The 15,408-nt window shown below is 46.6% G+C and overlaps 1 protein-coding gene across 1 annotated transcript in view; it reads left to right on the top strand.

The window, feature by feature from the left end:
• Positions 1-15,408, top strand: part of CYP46A1 (cytochrome P450 family 46 subfamily A member 1) — a 36,143-nt gene that overhangs the window by 7,891 nt on the left and 12,844 nt on the right. Inside the window, exons 2-6 of the mRNA XM_033850624.2 lie at positions 854-934; positions 1,524-1,605; positions 8,161-8,234; positions 8,706-8,792; positions 14,783-14,921. Coding sequence (XP_033706515.1) covers positions 854-934; positions 1,524-1,605; positions 8,161-8,234; positions 8,706-8,792; positions 14,783-14,921 — 463 coding nt within the window. The remainder of the gene's footprint in view (positions 1-853; positions 935-1,523; positions 1,606-8,160; positions 8,235-8,705; positions 8,793-14,782; positions 14,922-15,408) is intronic.

The raw sequence follows: 15,408 nt of genomic DNA, 5'->3' as shown, positions 1-15,408 counted from the left end.
CAAGTTCCTCACTTCTTGCAGCTCACATGTCACCTTCTTAAAGGGATGTTCCCTGACCTGCCTATTTACAATAATCCTCCTACACCCATCCCCAGCTCTCCTTACCTCCCCCAAGTCTGATTTCTCTCCCATCACTGTCTGACTCCCTATTTACTTACTTATTTATTTATTCACTCTGTCTCCTCCCAGGAGAATGTGAGTGCCATGACCCAGAAAACCCCAACTGCAGTTTCGTTGTCGCCATTCTGGAAGCTGTAGTAAGTCAACTTGATGGGAATAAACAGGAGACAGGAAGTCACCAGTACCTTGGAATGTGCCTAAGGTGACACCACACAGGCCTGTTTACAATCTGGTAATCGCACTGCCGAGTTAGCATGACCAAACTATGTCCTGGTGAGAAGGACTGTGGGGGACCCTGGTACCAGCCACGCACCTGGGGCCAGATGACTTCCTCTTCCCAGCCTCGGTTGCCCTACCTATTAACTACGTTAATAATAGACCTACTTCAGGAGGTGTGGGGAGTTCAGATGCGGTCAAGCTCATCATGGTGCCCAGCATTTAGTAAGTGTTCCCTGAATGTCTCAGGTTATTCCTCATGCCAGCCCCCAATCTCTGCACCAGGGAGATGAGATGGTTTTATCCCTCTCCATCTTTCTAAGAAAACTTCCGGAGCCAGTCAGACTGGGATTTGCATCCTGCCTGGTGACCCTGAGCCAGGACTGTACCTCTCCGTGCCTCAGTCCTCCCATCTGTGAAGTGGGCCTGATAATGCCAACTTCACAAGGTCCTGTGGGGAAGGGGGCGTTCTTTGATGGCGACTTCCGGTCATCTTAATGTTTCCCATTTCTTCTAGTTTCCTTCTAGGGCACCTCCCCTACTTTTGGAAAAAGGATGAGGTTTGTGGCCGCGTGCTCCAAGATATGTTTTTGGATTGGTGGGTCCTAACTTGTCATTTGTTGCCCCTACTCCAGTCTCTGCCCCTCATGAGCCAGCTTCCCCCAATGCCCTAACCCCCAGTCCGGCACACACCCACCTCCCCAGCCCAGGTCACTCCCACCCCCAGCAGTTCCTACTCTGAGGCACACAAGGGTGGTTCAGAAGGCAAGCTCTGCCTTTTGCCAACTGCGTGGCCTTAGACCAGGCATCAGGAGCTCTCTGAGCCTCAGTTTCTTCATCTGTAAATTGGGTGGGGGTGTGACTAGGTAACAGTCATTGTTTGGGGTGGTGCTTTACACTTTTCAGAGACGTGATATGGCTTGATTCCCAGCACAACCTTTTGGGGCAAAGGAGGAGGGTAGCGACCCTATTTCATGGATTTGGAGACTGAGGGCAGTGGGGGATGCGACTCAGCAGTGAGTCAGCAGCAAGGCAGAACCTTGGCCCCAGACCCCTGCTGAGACCTGCCCCCCCACCCCCACCCCCAGGGATGGGATGCCCTGTTTCTCCAGCTGAACCTGGGCTGATCTGATGACATTCACATCTCTGGTAGCTGACAGCCTCCTTTGCATCACTTTGGTTCCCAGGGCTAAGAAGTACGGACCTGTCGTGCGGGTCAATGTCTTCCACAAAACCTCAGTCATCGTCACGAGCCCCGAGTCGGTCAAGGTAGGAGACAGAGTGGTTTCCGAGGGGAGCCCTCCTTCTCCCTGGGATGGGTGCATGAAAGTCTACCCCAGGGACTGTGGGAGAATCGTTCCAGAGTCACGTGCATTTGGGCTGGTTTCCCAAGGATCCTGAAGGGAACAGCATCTTCCCCTCTAACTACCCACTTTTTGGCAGTGGGGTTGGGGGCCTCCTAAAAGCAGGGCTGTTTGATGTGGACAGTGAGTTATTGTTACACTCTTCTGGGTTGGGAGTTTTACCCAGCTGGTGCGCACGTGTCTGGTTAGTTCACCTCTCTTAGAAGTTCCTTCATCTGCGAGGTGGGATTATAACCCCTTTCTTTGAAGACTATGATGGGAACTAAATATTGATCCATTTATTTAACAAATAAAGGGTCAAAAGATGCTTCAACATGCACTTTTCTATGTGCTTCACAATTATTAACCCATTTAATCCACAGAGGGGTAGGGACTCTAATTAGTCCCCATTTTAGAGGTGAGGAAACAGAGACAGGCAGCATTAGTTGGCCTATAATATGTGCAGGCTGGTGTCTGCCATGTAAGTACTAAGAATGGCCAGTTGGCAGAACTGGGCTTAAATCTGGGCTCTGCCACCAACTGGCTATGGAACCTTGGACAAATTACTGTTTCACTCTGAGCCATAATTTCCTCGTCTGTAAAATAGGGATGATGCCTCTCTTACAGGTGCTTATAAGAATGGAACTGATGAATTGGGAGATTGGGATTGACATATATATACACTAATATGTATAAAATAGATAACTAACGAGAACCTGCTGCGTAGCACAGGGAACTCCACTTCGCTGTACAGTAGAAACTAATACAACATTGTAAAAAACTATACCCCAATAAAATAAAATTTAAAAAAGAATGGAACTGAAATAATGTGTGTGAACCATCTAGCCCACGCGTGGCACACAGCAAGTGCTCAATAAACGATTGTGCTGTGATTCTCACGGTGGGTACTGAGCTGATGTGCGGGGATGATGCTCTGCTGAGGCAGTGGCTGTGGTGACACTAAGGGGGATAAAATACAACTTGGGGTCTAGATCACAAGACAAGTTGAATGACCATGGTGTCTCTAACAGGATGTTAAAAGTCATTTTATTTTAAAAATGTTTCATTGCAAATACAGACACATGCCTTAAGACTTTTTAAAGCATGCTACCAAAAACCATACACAAGACCTTCATGATGCTCAATGAGATAAGAACTTGAAAGACATATATTAATATGATGAATTACATTGCTTAGCATTTAAGTGTTAAATCAGCACTTCCTGGTCATGATACAATTTGTTCCTGGATACGTGGATACGATTTGCTCATCTTTTGTTAAGAATTTTTGTTTCTATATTTTTTCTTCTCTTGATCCCTGGCTTTGGGATCAGGTTAATAGGCCTCATAAGATGAGTTGGGAAATGTTCCCTCTCCTCTGTTTTCTGAAAGAGTTTGTATAGGAGTAGTGTTTTTTCTTCCTTTAATGTTTGATAGAATTTACCAGTGAAGCCATCTGGGCTTGGCATTTTCTTTGAGGGAGGTGTTTTTGTTTTCTTTAAATTATGCAGTCAATTTTTAAAGTTGATATATGGTTATTAAGATTTTCTATTTTTTCTTGAGTTTTGTATCTTTCAAGGAATTTCTCCTAAATTGTTGAAATTACTGATAAAAAGTTGTCCACAATATTTATTTATTATCTTTATCATGTCTACTGGATCTCTGGAAATGTCTCCTCTTTCATTCCTGAGAACAGTAATTTGGGTTTTCTTTTATCTTATTGAACAAGCTGGCAAGAGGTTTTTCAATCATATCCATCTTTTCAAAGACCCATCTTTGGTTTTATTGGTTTTCTCCATTGTTTGTTTCCCATTTTATTGATTTCTGCTCTTTTTTTTTTTTGCGGTACGCGGGCCTCACTGTTGTGGCCTCTCCTGTTGCGGAGCACAGGCTCCGGACGTGCAGGCCCAGCGGCCATGGCTCACGGGCCCAGCCGCTCCGCGGCACATGGGATCCTCCCAGACCGGGGCACGAACCCGCATCCCCTGCATCGGCAGGCGGACTCTCAACCACTGCGCCACCAGGGAAGCCCCAATTTCTGCTCTTTTTTATTTCCTTCCTCTACTCACTTTCAGTTGGTTCTTGTTCTAATTTTTTAAGGTGATAGCTTAGATAATTGATTTTAGATTTTGTTTCCTTTCTAATATAGGCATTTAAAGCTTTACGTTTCCCTGTAAGCCCTACTTTAGCACAAATATACCACACATTTCAATATGTTGTGCTTTTATTTTCATTCAGTTTCAAATAATTTCTTAATTCCCTTGTGATTACTTCTTTGAACCATGGATTATTTAAACGTGTGTTATTCAATTTCTAAGTATTATAAGATGTTCCAGATATTTTTCTTTTATTGATTTCTAATTTAATTATGTAAGGTCAGAGAAAGTGTTCTTCATGATTTCAATCCTTTAAAATTAATTGAAGCTTGTTGTATGGCCTAGTATATGGTCTATATTTGTGAACGTTTGTGAGCACTTAAAAAAAAAAAACATATGTTCTGTAATTGTTGGAGTGTTTTAGAAATGTCAGTTAGGTGAAGTTGGTTGATAGTGTTGTTTGAATCTTCTAAATCATTACTAATTTACTTTCTACACGTTCTAGCATGCAGAAAGTAAATTACTCTCTACTGAGAGAGGAGTGTTAAACTCTCTAACCCCATCATGGAATTGTCTATTTATACTCTCAGTTCTATCAATTTTGATTCATGTATTTTGTAGTTGAGTTACCAGGTGTGTACACATTAAGCAAAGTTATATCTTTGTGATGAGCTGATCCCTTTATCTTTAGAAATTTCCCCTTTTTCCTTGGTAGTATTCCACTTCCTGAAGTATATTTTGTTTGGTATTAATATAGCCCCTCCAGCTGTCTTATGTTTAGTGTTTCATGGCATATCTTTTTCTATCCTTTTCCTTTCTTTTTGGCCATGCCATGGGGCATGCAGGATGTTAGTTCCCCAACCAGGGATCGAACCCATGCCCCCTACAGTGGAAGCGCAGAGTCCTAACCACTGGACTGCCAGGGAATTCCCTCTATCCTTTTACTTTTTATTATTATTTATTTTTAAAAATTTATTTCACTTATTTATTCTTGGGTGTGCTGGATCTTTGTTGCTGCACGTGGGTTTTCTCTAGTTGCAGCCAGTGGGGGCTACTCTTCATTGAGGTGTGTGTGCTTATTGTGGTGGCTTCTCTTGTTGCAGAGCACAGGCTCTAGGCATGCGGGCTTCAGTAGTTGTGGCATGCAGGCTCAGCAGTTCTGGCTCGTGGGCTCTAGACCGCAGGCTCAATAGTTGTGGCACACAACTACTTAGTTGCTTAGTTGCTCCGTGGTATGTGGGATCCTCCCGGACCAGGGCTCGAACCCCCATCCCCTGAATTGGCAGGTGCACCCTTAACCACTGTGCCACTAGGGAAGCCCTATCCTTTTACTTTTAACCTATCTGGAATTTTATATTTCAAGTGGGTTTCTTATAGATAGCATATAGTGGAGTTTTGCTGTTTCAGTCAATCTGAAAATCTCTGCCTTTTAATTGGAGTGCTTAGGTCATTTACATTTAATGTAATTATTGATGTGGTTAAGTTTAAATATACCATGCTGTTGTTTGTTTTCTATTTGATCCACCTGGTTTTGTTCCCTTTTCCTCCTTTCCTGCCTTTTAGATTGAGTATGTTTTAGTATTCCATTTTATATCCACTATTGTCTTCTTAGCCTCTTTCTCTTTGTGGTTGTCCTAGGATTCATAGGATAATCTTTAACTTATATCAATCTGTCTTCAAATAATATTATATCACTTCATCTCTGTTTACTTTTAAGACTTTCTCTTTATCACTGGGCTCAGAAATGTGATTATGATCCACCTTGGTGTGCCTTTCTTTGTGTTAATTCTATGTAGGATTCTTTGAACTTCTTGGATATGTGGGTTCCTTGAGCATATTTGTAAAATTGTAATAAATGTGTTAAAGTTCTTGTCTGTGAATTCCATCATCTCCATTATTTCTAGGCTTGGTTATAGGTCAGATTTTCCTGCTCTTTGGCATGTCTAGTGGTTTTATGCTGCACAATGGACATTGTGACTTGTACATTGCTGAGTGCTCAGTTCTGTTTTACTCCTTTAAAGAGTGCTGGACTTCATTCTGGCAGATCACTTTGATCCTCTCCAGGTTGCTTTAAGGCTTTTGAGGGTTGATCAAGTGTAGACTTTTACTCTAGAGCTAGTTTAGCCCCACAACTAAGGAGTGACCCTTCTGAGGACTCTAATAAAGGCCTTGTGTCTGAGGTTTAACTGTGGCCAATGGGGACTTGAACAATTCTTAGCTTGTTTGAGCTCTGAGAATTGTTTAGCCTATAGTTACCCGGTAACTCTCCTTTCCCCAGAAGTTTTTTACCTGGTCTTGTGGAGTTTCACTCTACACATGCCCAGATTGGTAGTTATACAAACATACAGGGGATCCCTGTGCAGATTTCTGCACAGGACCTCCTTCTCTGCATAGCTCCCTCCTCTTGAGTCCTCTACCCTACAAATTCTAGGTTTTTCTGGCCTGCCTGGACTCTGACCTCTGTCTTATCAATTTGGAAAGCCTGCTGGGCTGTATTTGAGTTTATTCTTTAAATGCCTTTGTCCTAAAATTGCCTCTGGGCAGAAAGCTGTAGGGCTCCTATATTGTAGGGCTCTTGTCTTTTTTTTTTTTTTTTTCCCTTTTCCTTCTGTCATGGTTCACTGCCCACTGTCCAGTGTCTAAAAGCAGACATTGCATAATTTTTGCTTAATTTTCTGGCTGTTTATGGCCGGAGGGAAAGTGCCTAGCAGTTACTCCTCCATGGGCAGAAGTGCACTGTCAGAATGGGCAACAGGAGAAGGCAGCAAGGTGCTGGGGGTTCCCTGTACATCCCTCATGTCCCAGAGCCCAGCTCACTGGGCCAAACAAAGGATCTGTGGTTCCAGGGACAGCAGGCTGTGGGGACCCTGGTCAGAGACTGTGCCGAGGCTGTTCTGCCTCAGGGGGTGCTCCTCAGTTCAGGTTGGGAAGGGCTGGCACAGACCTTTGACCACTCAGAGGTATTTGAGTAGGGCCTGGGAGGTGGGCTTTTACTGCCAAGGTCTTTTTGCAGAAGAGGAAACCATTAGGCGTAGGATAGTGACAGAACTTGGTTTACAAATGACAGTTTGGGGGTAGGGGTGGGGTCCCTGGGATGTGGCTTGTGAGCTGAAGTCAACATTTCTGGGGTTTCCTTTGAGCTGAAAATTTGGCTTAGATTCCCAGGAGCTAAGTCCACAGTCACCAGCAGCCCCTGGGTTTAATGGATAGCAGAGATGTCACCTTACTGCGTCCCAGTGCCCACAGGGTAAAGCCAAGTGTCCCGCAGGGCAGGCTTCGGGGGTCTGGCCCAGCAGCCTCTCCAGCCCTCCTGCTGCTGCCCCTCCCCCGCCTCCACACCTCCACTCCTCTACCTGAATGCACCGCCATGTGACAGGGGTTCTCCTGCCTGTATCACAGCTTTCTCTCCCCTCGCCCCCACAGCAAATTGCCTGCATTCAAATCCTGTGTCCACCATTTACCATGTGGCGACCCTGGGCCAGTTTTAAACTTCCGTTTTTCACCTAGATGTACAATGAGCATAAAAATACCACCCACGTCTTAGGGTCGATTGGGCATTAAATGAGCTCTAGGGCGCTGGTGTGCATTTGGCATTCGTGGAGCACCTGCTGTGTGCCAGGTGCCATTCTCTGCACTTTTCACGTAGAAACAATTTTCTCTTCACAGCAACCCCACCAGGCAGGTACTCTCCCGAATCCCATCTTGTAAAATAAGGAAACAGGGGCAGAGGAGGTGAGTAACTCACCCAGGGTCATAGAGTTGGCAAGTGGTAGAGTGAAATATTTGAGCCAGATTCAGATTTAAGCCAGTGGAACCCACAGCCTGAGCTGTCAACCCCTGGGCTGTGCTGCCTCAAAAGCTGCTAGCTAATGTTACTGTTGCTACCCTCCCGCTCTTGGTGAGGAAGTGGACCCTTCCTCCAGGAAGCCTTCCTTGACTTCCACGGCTGGGTTGGCACTAACAACACTGAATCTGTGCTGAATGTCTCTCCTGTGTCCTAGAAGCCCTCCCACCAGGCTTCTCCCCTTCCCCACTCTGGTTTCAGAGCAGCCCAGGCCTTTTCTTGTTGCCACTTTGGAAGGTGGCGTGGTGTGGGCTCCTGAGTGTGGGCATGGGAGTGAGGAAGCCACCCTGCATCAGTCCCCAGCTGTGTGACCACTGGAAAAAATCACTTCACCGCTCTGTGCCCCGCTTTCCTCATCCCTGAAAGACAGGACTTCCGGAGGGAGTAGGTGAGGTCACTCATATGAGCGTCCACGCCGTAGCTGGCCCTCAGCTCAGGGTGATTATTTGGAGATGTGTTTCGTAAGAGACAAGAAAACTGCTGAGTCTTCTGCAGCTTCTCATGGGTGCACAAGCTCATGTTGTTTTTCTGGGGATGTTTAGAAGTTCCTGATGTCAACCAAGTACAACAAGGACTCCAAGATGTACCACGCGATCCAGACTGTGTTTGGTGAGAGGTAAGATGCGAGGTGTCTGGGGCGAGGCCAGGAGAGCCTCTGGCTGCAAGTGGAGGGTTCACAGGGTCCAGAGTTTTGGATGTAGCATTCAGTCCCAATACCCTGGCTGCCGAGCGCACAACAGGGGCCATCTGTGGTGGTCACCGCTCTTGTCACCAGCACCTTCCTTCTCGTCCTTTCCCCTCCGGATGGCAGGTGGGAATGCAGGGGTCACTGAGGTCGGGGCACACAATCACCCTCATGTATGTATGTATGTATTACGGTAAAATTCACATCACATAAAATTCACCGTTTTAACCGCATTGGAATTACAATTCAGTGGCATTGTTACATTCACCGTGTGGTGCAACCATCACCATTGTCTGGTTCTAGAACATCTTCATCACCCCAAAAGGTGACCCGACCCCGTCAGGCAGTCAATTCTCATTCCTTCACCCCGTTGCTCACATCAAGCGTTTGTCTCTTCCGCAGGCTGTTCGGCCAAGGCTTAGTGTCCGAATGCGACTATGAACGCTGGCACAAACAGCGGAGGGTCATGGACCTGGCCTTCAGCCGGAGGTGAGTGTGGCCGCAGACAGGCCTGGGGTCATGGCTGGTTGCTCAGAGGCGGTGCTGGGCTGCCAGCCTGGGTGGGCTGGGCAAGGGCAAGCCTTCATTGGAAGGGGCTTCACCTTCACCCAGGCTGAAGGGAGGGAGGAAGGACACGGCATTCCTGGTCAAAAAGAGACCGAGACAGCCAGCGGGGTGGGCGTCTGAGAGGCCCCCAAGTAGCCTGTGAGCGTCAGGAGCTGAATGACCACGATGCCTGGAGGCGTGGGGTCCCTGTCCCCCAGCAGCTCCCTTGGCTCAGACTTTATCACTCCTTGTCTGGGCTTTTTCATTTATTATAATTTTCATTTTTTGGTAACATTTTATTTTTAAAATAGCTGTTTTCATGAGATATAATTCAAATACTATACAATCCACCCATTTACAGGTACAATCCAATGGTTTTCAGTATATTCACAAACGTGTACAACCATTACCACGGTTGATTTTAAAACATTTTCATCACCCCCCAAATCAGTCACTCCTTATTTCCTGTCAATGCCTGCAGCTTCTGACAACCACTAATTTAATTTCTGTCTCTATGGGTTTTCATATTCTATACATTTCTTATAAATGGAATCATACAACATTTCTTTTATGCCTGGTTTATTTCACTTAGCATAATCTGTTCAAGGCTCATCCACATTATAGCATGTGTCAGAACTTCATTCTTTATTATTACCAAATGAGATTCCGTTGTGTGAACATACCACATTTAATTTTCCATTCATCAGTTGATGGACATTTAAGTTGTTTTTACTTTGTGGCTATTGCGAATAATGCTGCTATCAACATATTTGGGTGGATATATTTCCCTTGGGTATATAGTAATGGGATTGCTGGGTCATATGGTAATTCTATGTTTAACATTTTGAGGAAGATAGTCTTTTATTTTGATATAATTTCAAATTTACAGAAAAATTGTCAGAATAGTCTAAGGGACTTCTGTCTATCTTTTACCCAGATCCACTTAATTGTTTATCGTTTAAATCACCATATGTTTTGTCATTTCTTCTTTATGTGGATATATAAATATATTTATAATTTTCTCTGTGTGTGTGTGTATATACATTTTTGCATAGTGCGTGTGTTTTAAGTTATTTGAGAGTAAGTTGGAGACATTGTAATCTCTTCCCTTAAATGCTTCTGTGTGTATTTCCTATGATCATGGACATTCTTTTACGTGACTGCAGTTCAGTTATCAAAATGAGGACATTTAACATTAATCCAATACTGTTATCTAATCCATAATCCATATTCAAATTTTGTCACTTGTGTAATGACAGCTTTTTGTATTCTTGTCTAGGATCCAATCCAGGTCCATGTGTCGGGTTTAGTTACCGTATCTCTTTATTTTATTTATTTTTTTTTATTTTAAGTAATTTAATTAAATTAATTCATTTATTTTTGGCTGCATTGGGTGTTCGTTGCTGCACGCAGGCTTTTCTCTAGTTGCGGCGAGCGGGAGCTAATCTTCGCTGCGGTGCGTGCGCTTCTTATTGCAATGCCTTCTCTTTCTGCAGAGCACGGGCTCTAAGCCCATGGGCTTCAGTAGTTGTGGCACGCAGGCTCAGTAGTTGTGCCCTGTGGGCTGTAGAGAGCAGGCTCAGTAGTTTTGGTGCGTGGGCTCAGTAGTTGTGGCTCATGGGCTCTAGAGAGAAGGCTCAGTAGTTGTGGCCCACGGGCTTAGTTGCTCCACGACATGTGGGATCTTCCCAGACCAGGGCTCGAACCCACGTCCGCTGCATTGGCAGGTGGATTCTTAACCACTGCGCTACCAGGGAATTACCAGTTACCATATCTCTTTAGCCTCCTTCATTCTAGAACAGTTTTTAGTCTTTCCTTAAATTTCTTGACCTTAAGATTACAGGCCGATTTCCTAGAACATCCTTCAGTTTTGTTTGTCTGCTATTTCTGTTCAATTACACTCAGGTTGTGCCTTTTTTGGCGGGAATGGCCCAGGAGTAATGTTGTATCCTCCTTAGGGCATTGTTATCTGGAAGCATGTGTTGATCTGTCTCATTGTTGGAGATGTTAACTGCTCTCTTGGTTAAGGGAGCCTCCAGGCTTCTCCACTGTGAAGTTACTGTTTTGTATGTAGTCTGTGGACAACCGTATAAACATTTTCACCTAGACTTTCATCACAGCCTCCTCCCTGGCCTCCCCGCCTCCTGTCTCCCTCCTCCAGTGCATCCACCTGACCGCCCTGGAGAGATCTTGCTGAAACTCAGATCTGACCACATCTCTCCTCTGTCCTGAAGCCTTCAATGGCTCCCTATGATCTGAAAGATGAGGGTCAGACCTCACTCCCCCTCAGTCTGCCCCTGAGACCCCTCCAACATTTGGACCCTCTCACCTCCACCTTTCTGGAAACGCTGGGCCCTTTCTGGCATCTCTGCCTGTGTTGCTGCCATTCTCTCTGCCTTCTGTGCTACCCCAGGAAATTCCTCTGACTCCTTTGATACCCAGCTAAGATGTCACTGCTTTGGGGAACTGTTTCCTGACTTTCCAAGACTGAGTTCATGTCTCCATGACGGCTCTTGTCACATCCACTGCAAAGATTCTCATTCAATCTGCCTCCCTCACTAGACCTCGGTCCGTGAAGGCAGAAGATGTGCCCTGTTCCTGGACCCCTGCACCCAGCACGGCACCAGGCACTTCACAAGCCCTCCAGGAATGTCCATAGAATGAATACGTGGAGCGGTCTTGGTCTTACTGGAAAGTTGCCGGGAATGATAAAAGGAATAGACTAGCAGGAGGCATTTATTTAATGAATACTTGTGCCAAGTGCCAGGGTTATGAAGGCCAACCAAGGTGACGTGGTCCCACCCTCAGGAAGCTTTGAGGTTATGGGAGGACATAGATTCTAACCAGACGGCCGCCCATAGTGCTCATGATATAAATACCAGCAGCACTGTTTTGGTTGACCCTCTCCATTACACTGAACCTCACGTTTTTTTGTTTTTTTGCGGTACGCGGGCCTCTCACTGTTGTGGCCTCTCCCGTTGCGGAGCACGGGCTCAGGACGCGCAGGCTCAGCGGCCATGGCTCACGGGCCCAGCCGCTCCGCGGCACGTGGGATCTTCCCGGACCGGGGCACGAACCCGCGTCCCCTGCATCGGCAGGCGGACTCTCAACCGCTGCGCCACCAGGGAAGCCCCCGAACCTCACGTTTGAACTGCACTTTACATTTTATTAAGTGCTTTCACATTTTTATTTAAAAAATTTTAAATTGTGGTAAGATACACATAACATAAAATGCACAATCTTGCGCGTTTCCAGGTGTACAGTTCAGTGGTACTAAGTACATTCACATTGTTGTGCAACCATCACCACATATATTATCTTATTTTTTAGTTTCACAATAAGGTAGCCAGCTAAGCGATGACTATTTTACTGGAAATGCAAAATTCACAGAGTTGCATGAAAGAAGCTTTGGGAGATTCCTGTGTTTATGAAAGTGTCAGTGACCCCTGGTTAATCCGAATTCACTACTGAGGAAAAAAATAGGAACCACTGGTGAGTTTCACCTCCAGCCGTTATCCACAGAGAACATCATTATATACTTTTAATAAAATCGTGATAATGAACTGCCAGTTTCTGCTTTTCTAGATGTTAATTTTACTGATAATCTTGGTCCCAATCATTCCATAGAAGACAAGGAAATGTAAACTAGACAGCTAGTGGGAAGCAGCCGCATCGCACGGGGAGAGCAGCTCGGTGTTTTGTGACCACCTAGAGGAGTGGGATAGGGAGGGTGGGAGGGAGACGCAAGAGGGAGGAGTTATGGGAACATGTGTATATGTATAGCTGATTCACTTGGTCATAAAGCAGAAACTAACACACCATTGTAAAGCAATTGTACTCTAATAAAGACATTTTAAAAAATGCAAAAAGGGGCTTCCCTGGTGGCGCAGTGGTTGAGAGTCCGCCTGCCGATGCAGGGGACGCGGGTTTGTGCCCGGTCCGGGAGGATCCCACATGCCGCGGAGCGGCTGGGCCTGTGAGCCATGGCCGCTGAGCCTGCGCGTCCGGAGCCTGTGCTCTGCAACGGGAGAGGCCACAGCAGTGAGAGGCCCGCGTACCGCAAAAAAAAAAGCAAAAAAAAAAAAAAAAGACAAGGGGTTGGGATTTTACTGTACCGCTAACATTCCAGTCCGATATATATATATTTTTTTCGGTACACGGGCCTCTCACTGCTGTGGCCTCTCCCGCTGCGGAGCTCAGGCTCCGGACGCACAGGCTCAGCGGCCATGGCTCACGGGCCCAGCCGCTCCGCGGCATGTGGGATCCTCCCGGACCGGGGCACGAACCCGTTTCCCCTGCATCTGCAGGCGGACTCTCAACCACTGCATCACCAGAGAAGCCCCAGTCCGATATTTTGTATCTGCAGTAGCTGCAAGGGATTCAGTACTGGTGTGGTAACCAGCGCATGGGATCCAAATAGTCAATTTGAATGTGATTTTTTTTTTTAAAAAAAAGACAACTACAAAGAATCTTGCAAATAAATATATACTTGCAAACCATGTAAGTGTTATGAAAAGAAGTCAAGGGTACTATGGGAGCATATATTGGGACTACTTAGGCTTAAGAGACATTTCCCTGAGGATGTGGCATTTGGGTGTCCACCTGGAGAGAGGGCAGATGTTAAGGTGTTATGAGGCATAGGGATGGAGGGTGGGAGGGGAGACAGCTCAGGCAGAGGGGACAACATGCGCAAAGGCCCTGAGAAGGGAAGGAGCATTGGGCTTTGGAGAAGATAACAGGTCATTGTAACAGGAAAGCAGGGCTGCAGGCGGGAATGAACGAGAGCAGACAGCCTCCTGGGCCCAGGTGAGGATTTACCCTCCCTCACAACAGGGTGCTTCAAAGCATTTTAGGTGGGCAAGGGACCAGATTCGAGTGGTGCTTTCATTATATGCCTGGGCCACAGAGAACAAGACATGCAGCCAGCATGGGGTGGGAGCAGCAGTGACCAGACAGATGCTGGGGCCTGCGCTAGAGCTGGGAAACAGAGCAGGGCTGGCTGATCGGCAACGAAGAGTGGATAGTCTTTCCTAATTAAAAAAGTTACTTTTTTTTTTTCTCTTCCCCAATTTGCTCTCTTTACTGTTTTTTAAAATCTCTTATTTGGAAATAATTTCAAATTTCTAGATAAGTTTCAAGAATAAGAATAGGAGGAAAAAAACACCCTTATACCCTTTACCCAGATTGCTAACATTAAAAATGACTTTTAATTTCAAAAGCAGCACTTTCTCTTTGTAAAAATCCAGAAATATGTAATGTACAAAGGGACAAGTTCCCCCCTTTTCACTCCCTCAGGGATACCATTTTTGTGAGTTTGGAGCACATCCTTCCATACCTCTTTCTAAGCTGTATGCCAGGCAGACAAGCCAGGTAGCTGTCCCGGGACGGGGGCGCTGTGGGTTGGGAGCTCTGGGTCAGAGGACTCACTTCTGTGTAGCGTTGGGCACTATGATTGCTCAAGGACAGAGAGTGAAATGGGATAACAAAAGGCTGCAGATGGTGGCCCCAGGCAGGGCAGGTAAGGAGAGTGGGCAGTGCAACCAAGAGGTTGGAGGGGAAACTTCATGGACTCTAAGAGGCCCCAGAGGCCTTTCTTCCCTTCCTTCCCACTGTCTTCTGGAGTTTCTACATTGCCATGTCTCTTTGGGGTCGGAGTTGAAGGGCCAAGTGGCAAACAGAGGACCCATGAAACCATTAAAACAAGGGTAAAGGGACAGTGGCCATCCTGAATGGAGGGGGCTGGTGAAATCCAAGGCTTGGTTTGATTACTGCAGCCCCATCCTGTGAGCTGGGTCTTAAGGGGCGACCAGAAAGGCTGGGAGGGGCCCCCACCTCCACTCTGCACACTGGTCTCCCTTCAGAAAGGGGGGCACAGGATGTCCGCAGCCCTGGTCTGGTCCCAGTGGCTGCTGATGTCTGTGCTGTTTCCTCAGCTCCTTGGTTAGCTTGATGGAAACATTCAATGAGAAAGCGGAGCAGCTGGTGGAGATTCTGGAAGCCAAGGCGGATGGGCAGACTCCGGTGTCCATGCAGGATATGCTGACCTGCACCACCATGGACATCCTGGCCAAGGTGATGGGAGGATGGCAGAGTGGGCCGTGGGGAGGGCCACACGGGCAGAGAGCACTTCTTCCCTCCCTCTTTCCTGCTTGCTTCCCTCCCCCCTCCCCACTTCTCCACATATAAGCTGCCCCTTCTCTGGGCTGGGGGGGTCATCTGTTTTATCTCCTCGAACTTTTAAAACAACAGTGTGAGGTTGGAGCTACCTAACTCATTCTCTAGAAATGGACACAAAGAGATGCGGAGACAGGCCTTTGGCTGGTCAGTGGCAGGACTAGGACTGGATCTCAGGTCTGCCTGACTCCCAGCCCAAGCCTACCTCCCCCTCAGCAGCCCCCATGGGGTATTGCTTGACTTTTCACCCTGGCTGTCTCAGCAGTGGCCCAGATAACCCCCAACCCAGGTTAAGGATGGAGTTCAGGCACAGTGAGTGAAGTCGTCACCATTCAACAATTCACTGGGAAACTGGGTGTGAAAGAGACACACAAGGAAGGCTGCA

This window comes from Tursiops truncatus, chromosome 2 (assembly GCF_011762595.2).
Source record: "Tursiops truncatus isolate mTurTru1 chromosome 2, mTurTru1.mat.Y, whole genome shotgun sequence".
In the NCBI taxonomy this organism is placed as follows: domain Eukaryota; kingdom Metazoa; phylum Chordata; class Mammalia; order Artiodactyla; family Delphinidae; genus Tursiops; species Tursiops truncatus.
Note: the sequence above shows the minus strand (reverse complement) of the source record. Positions and strands in the feature narration are given on the sequence as shown.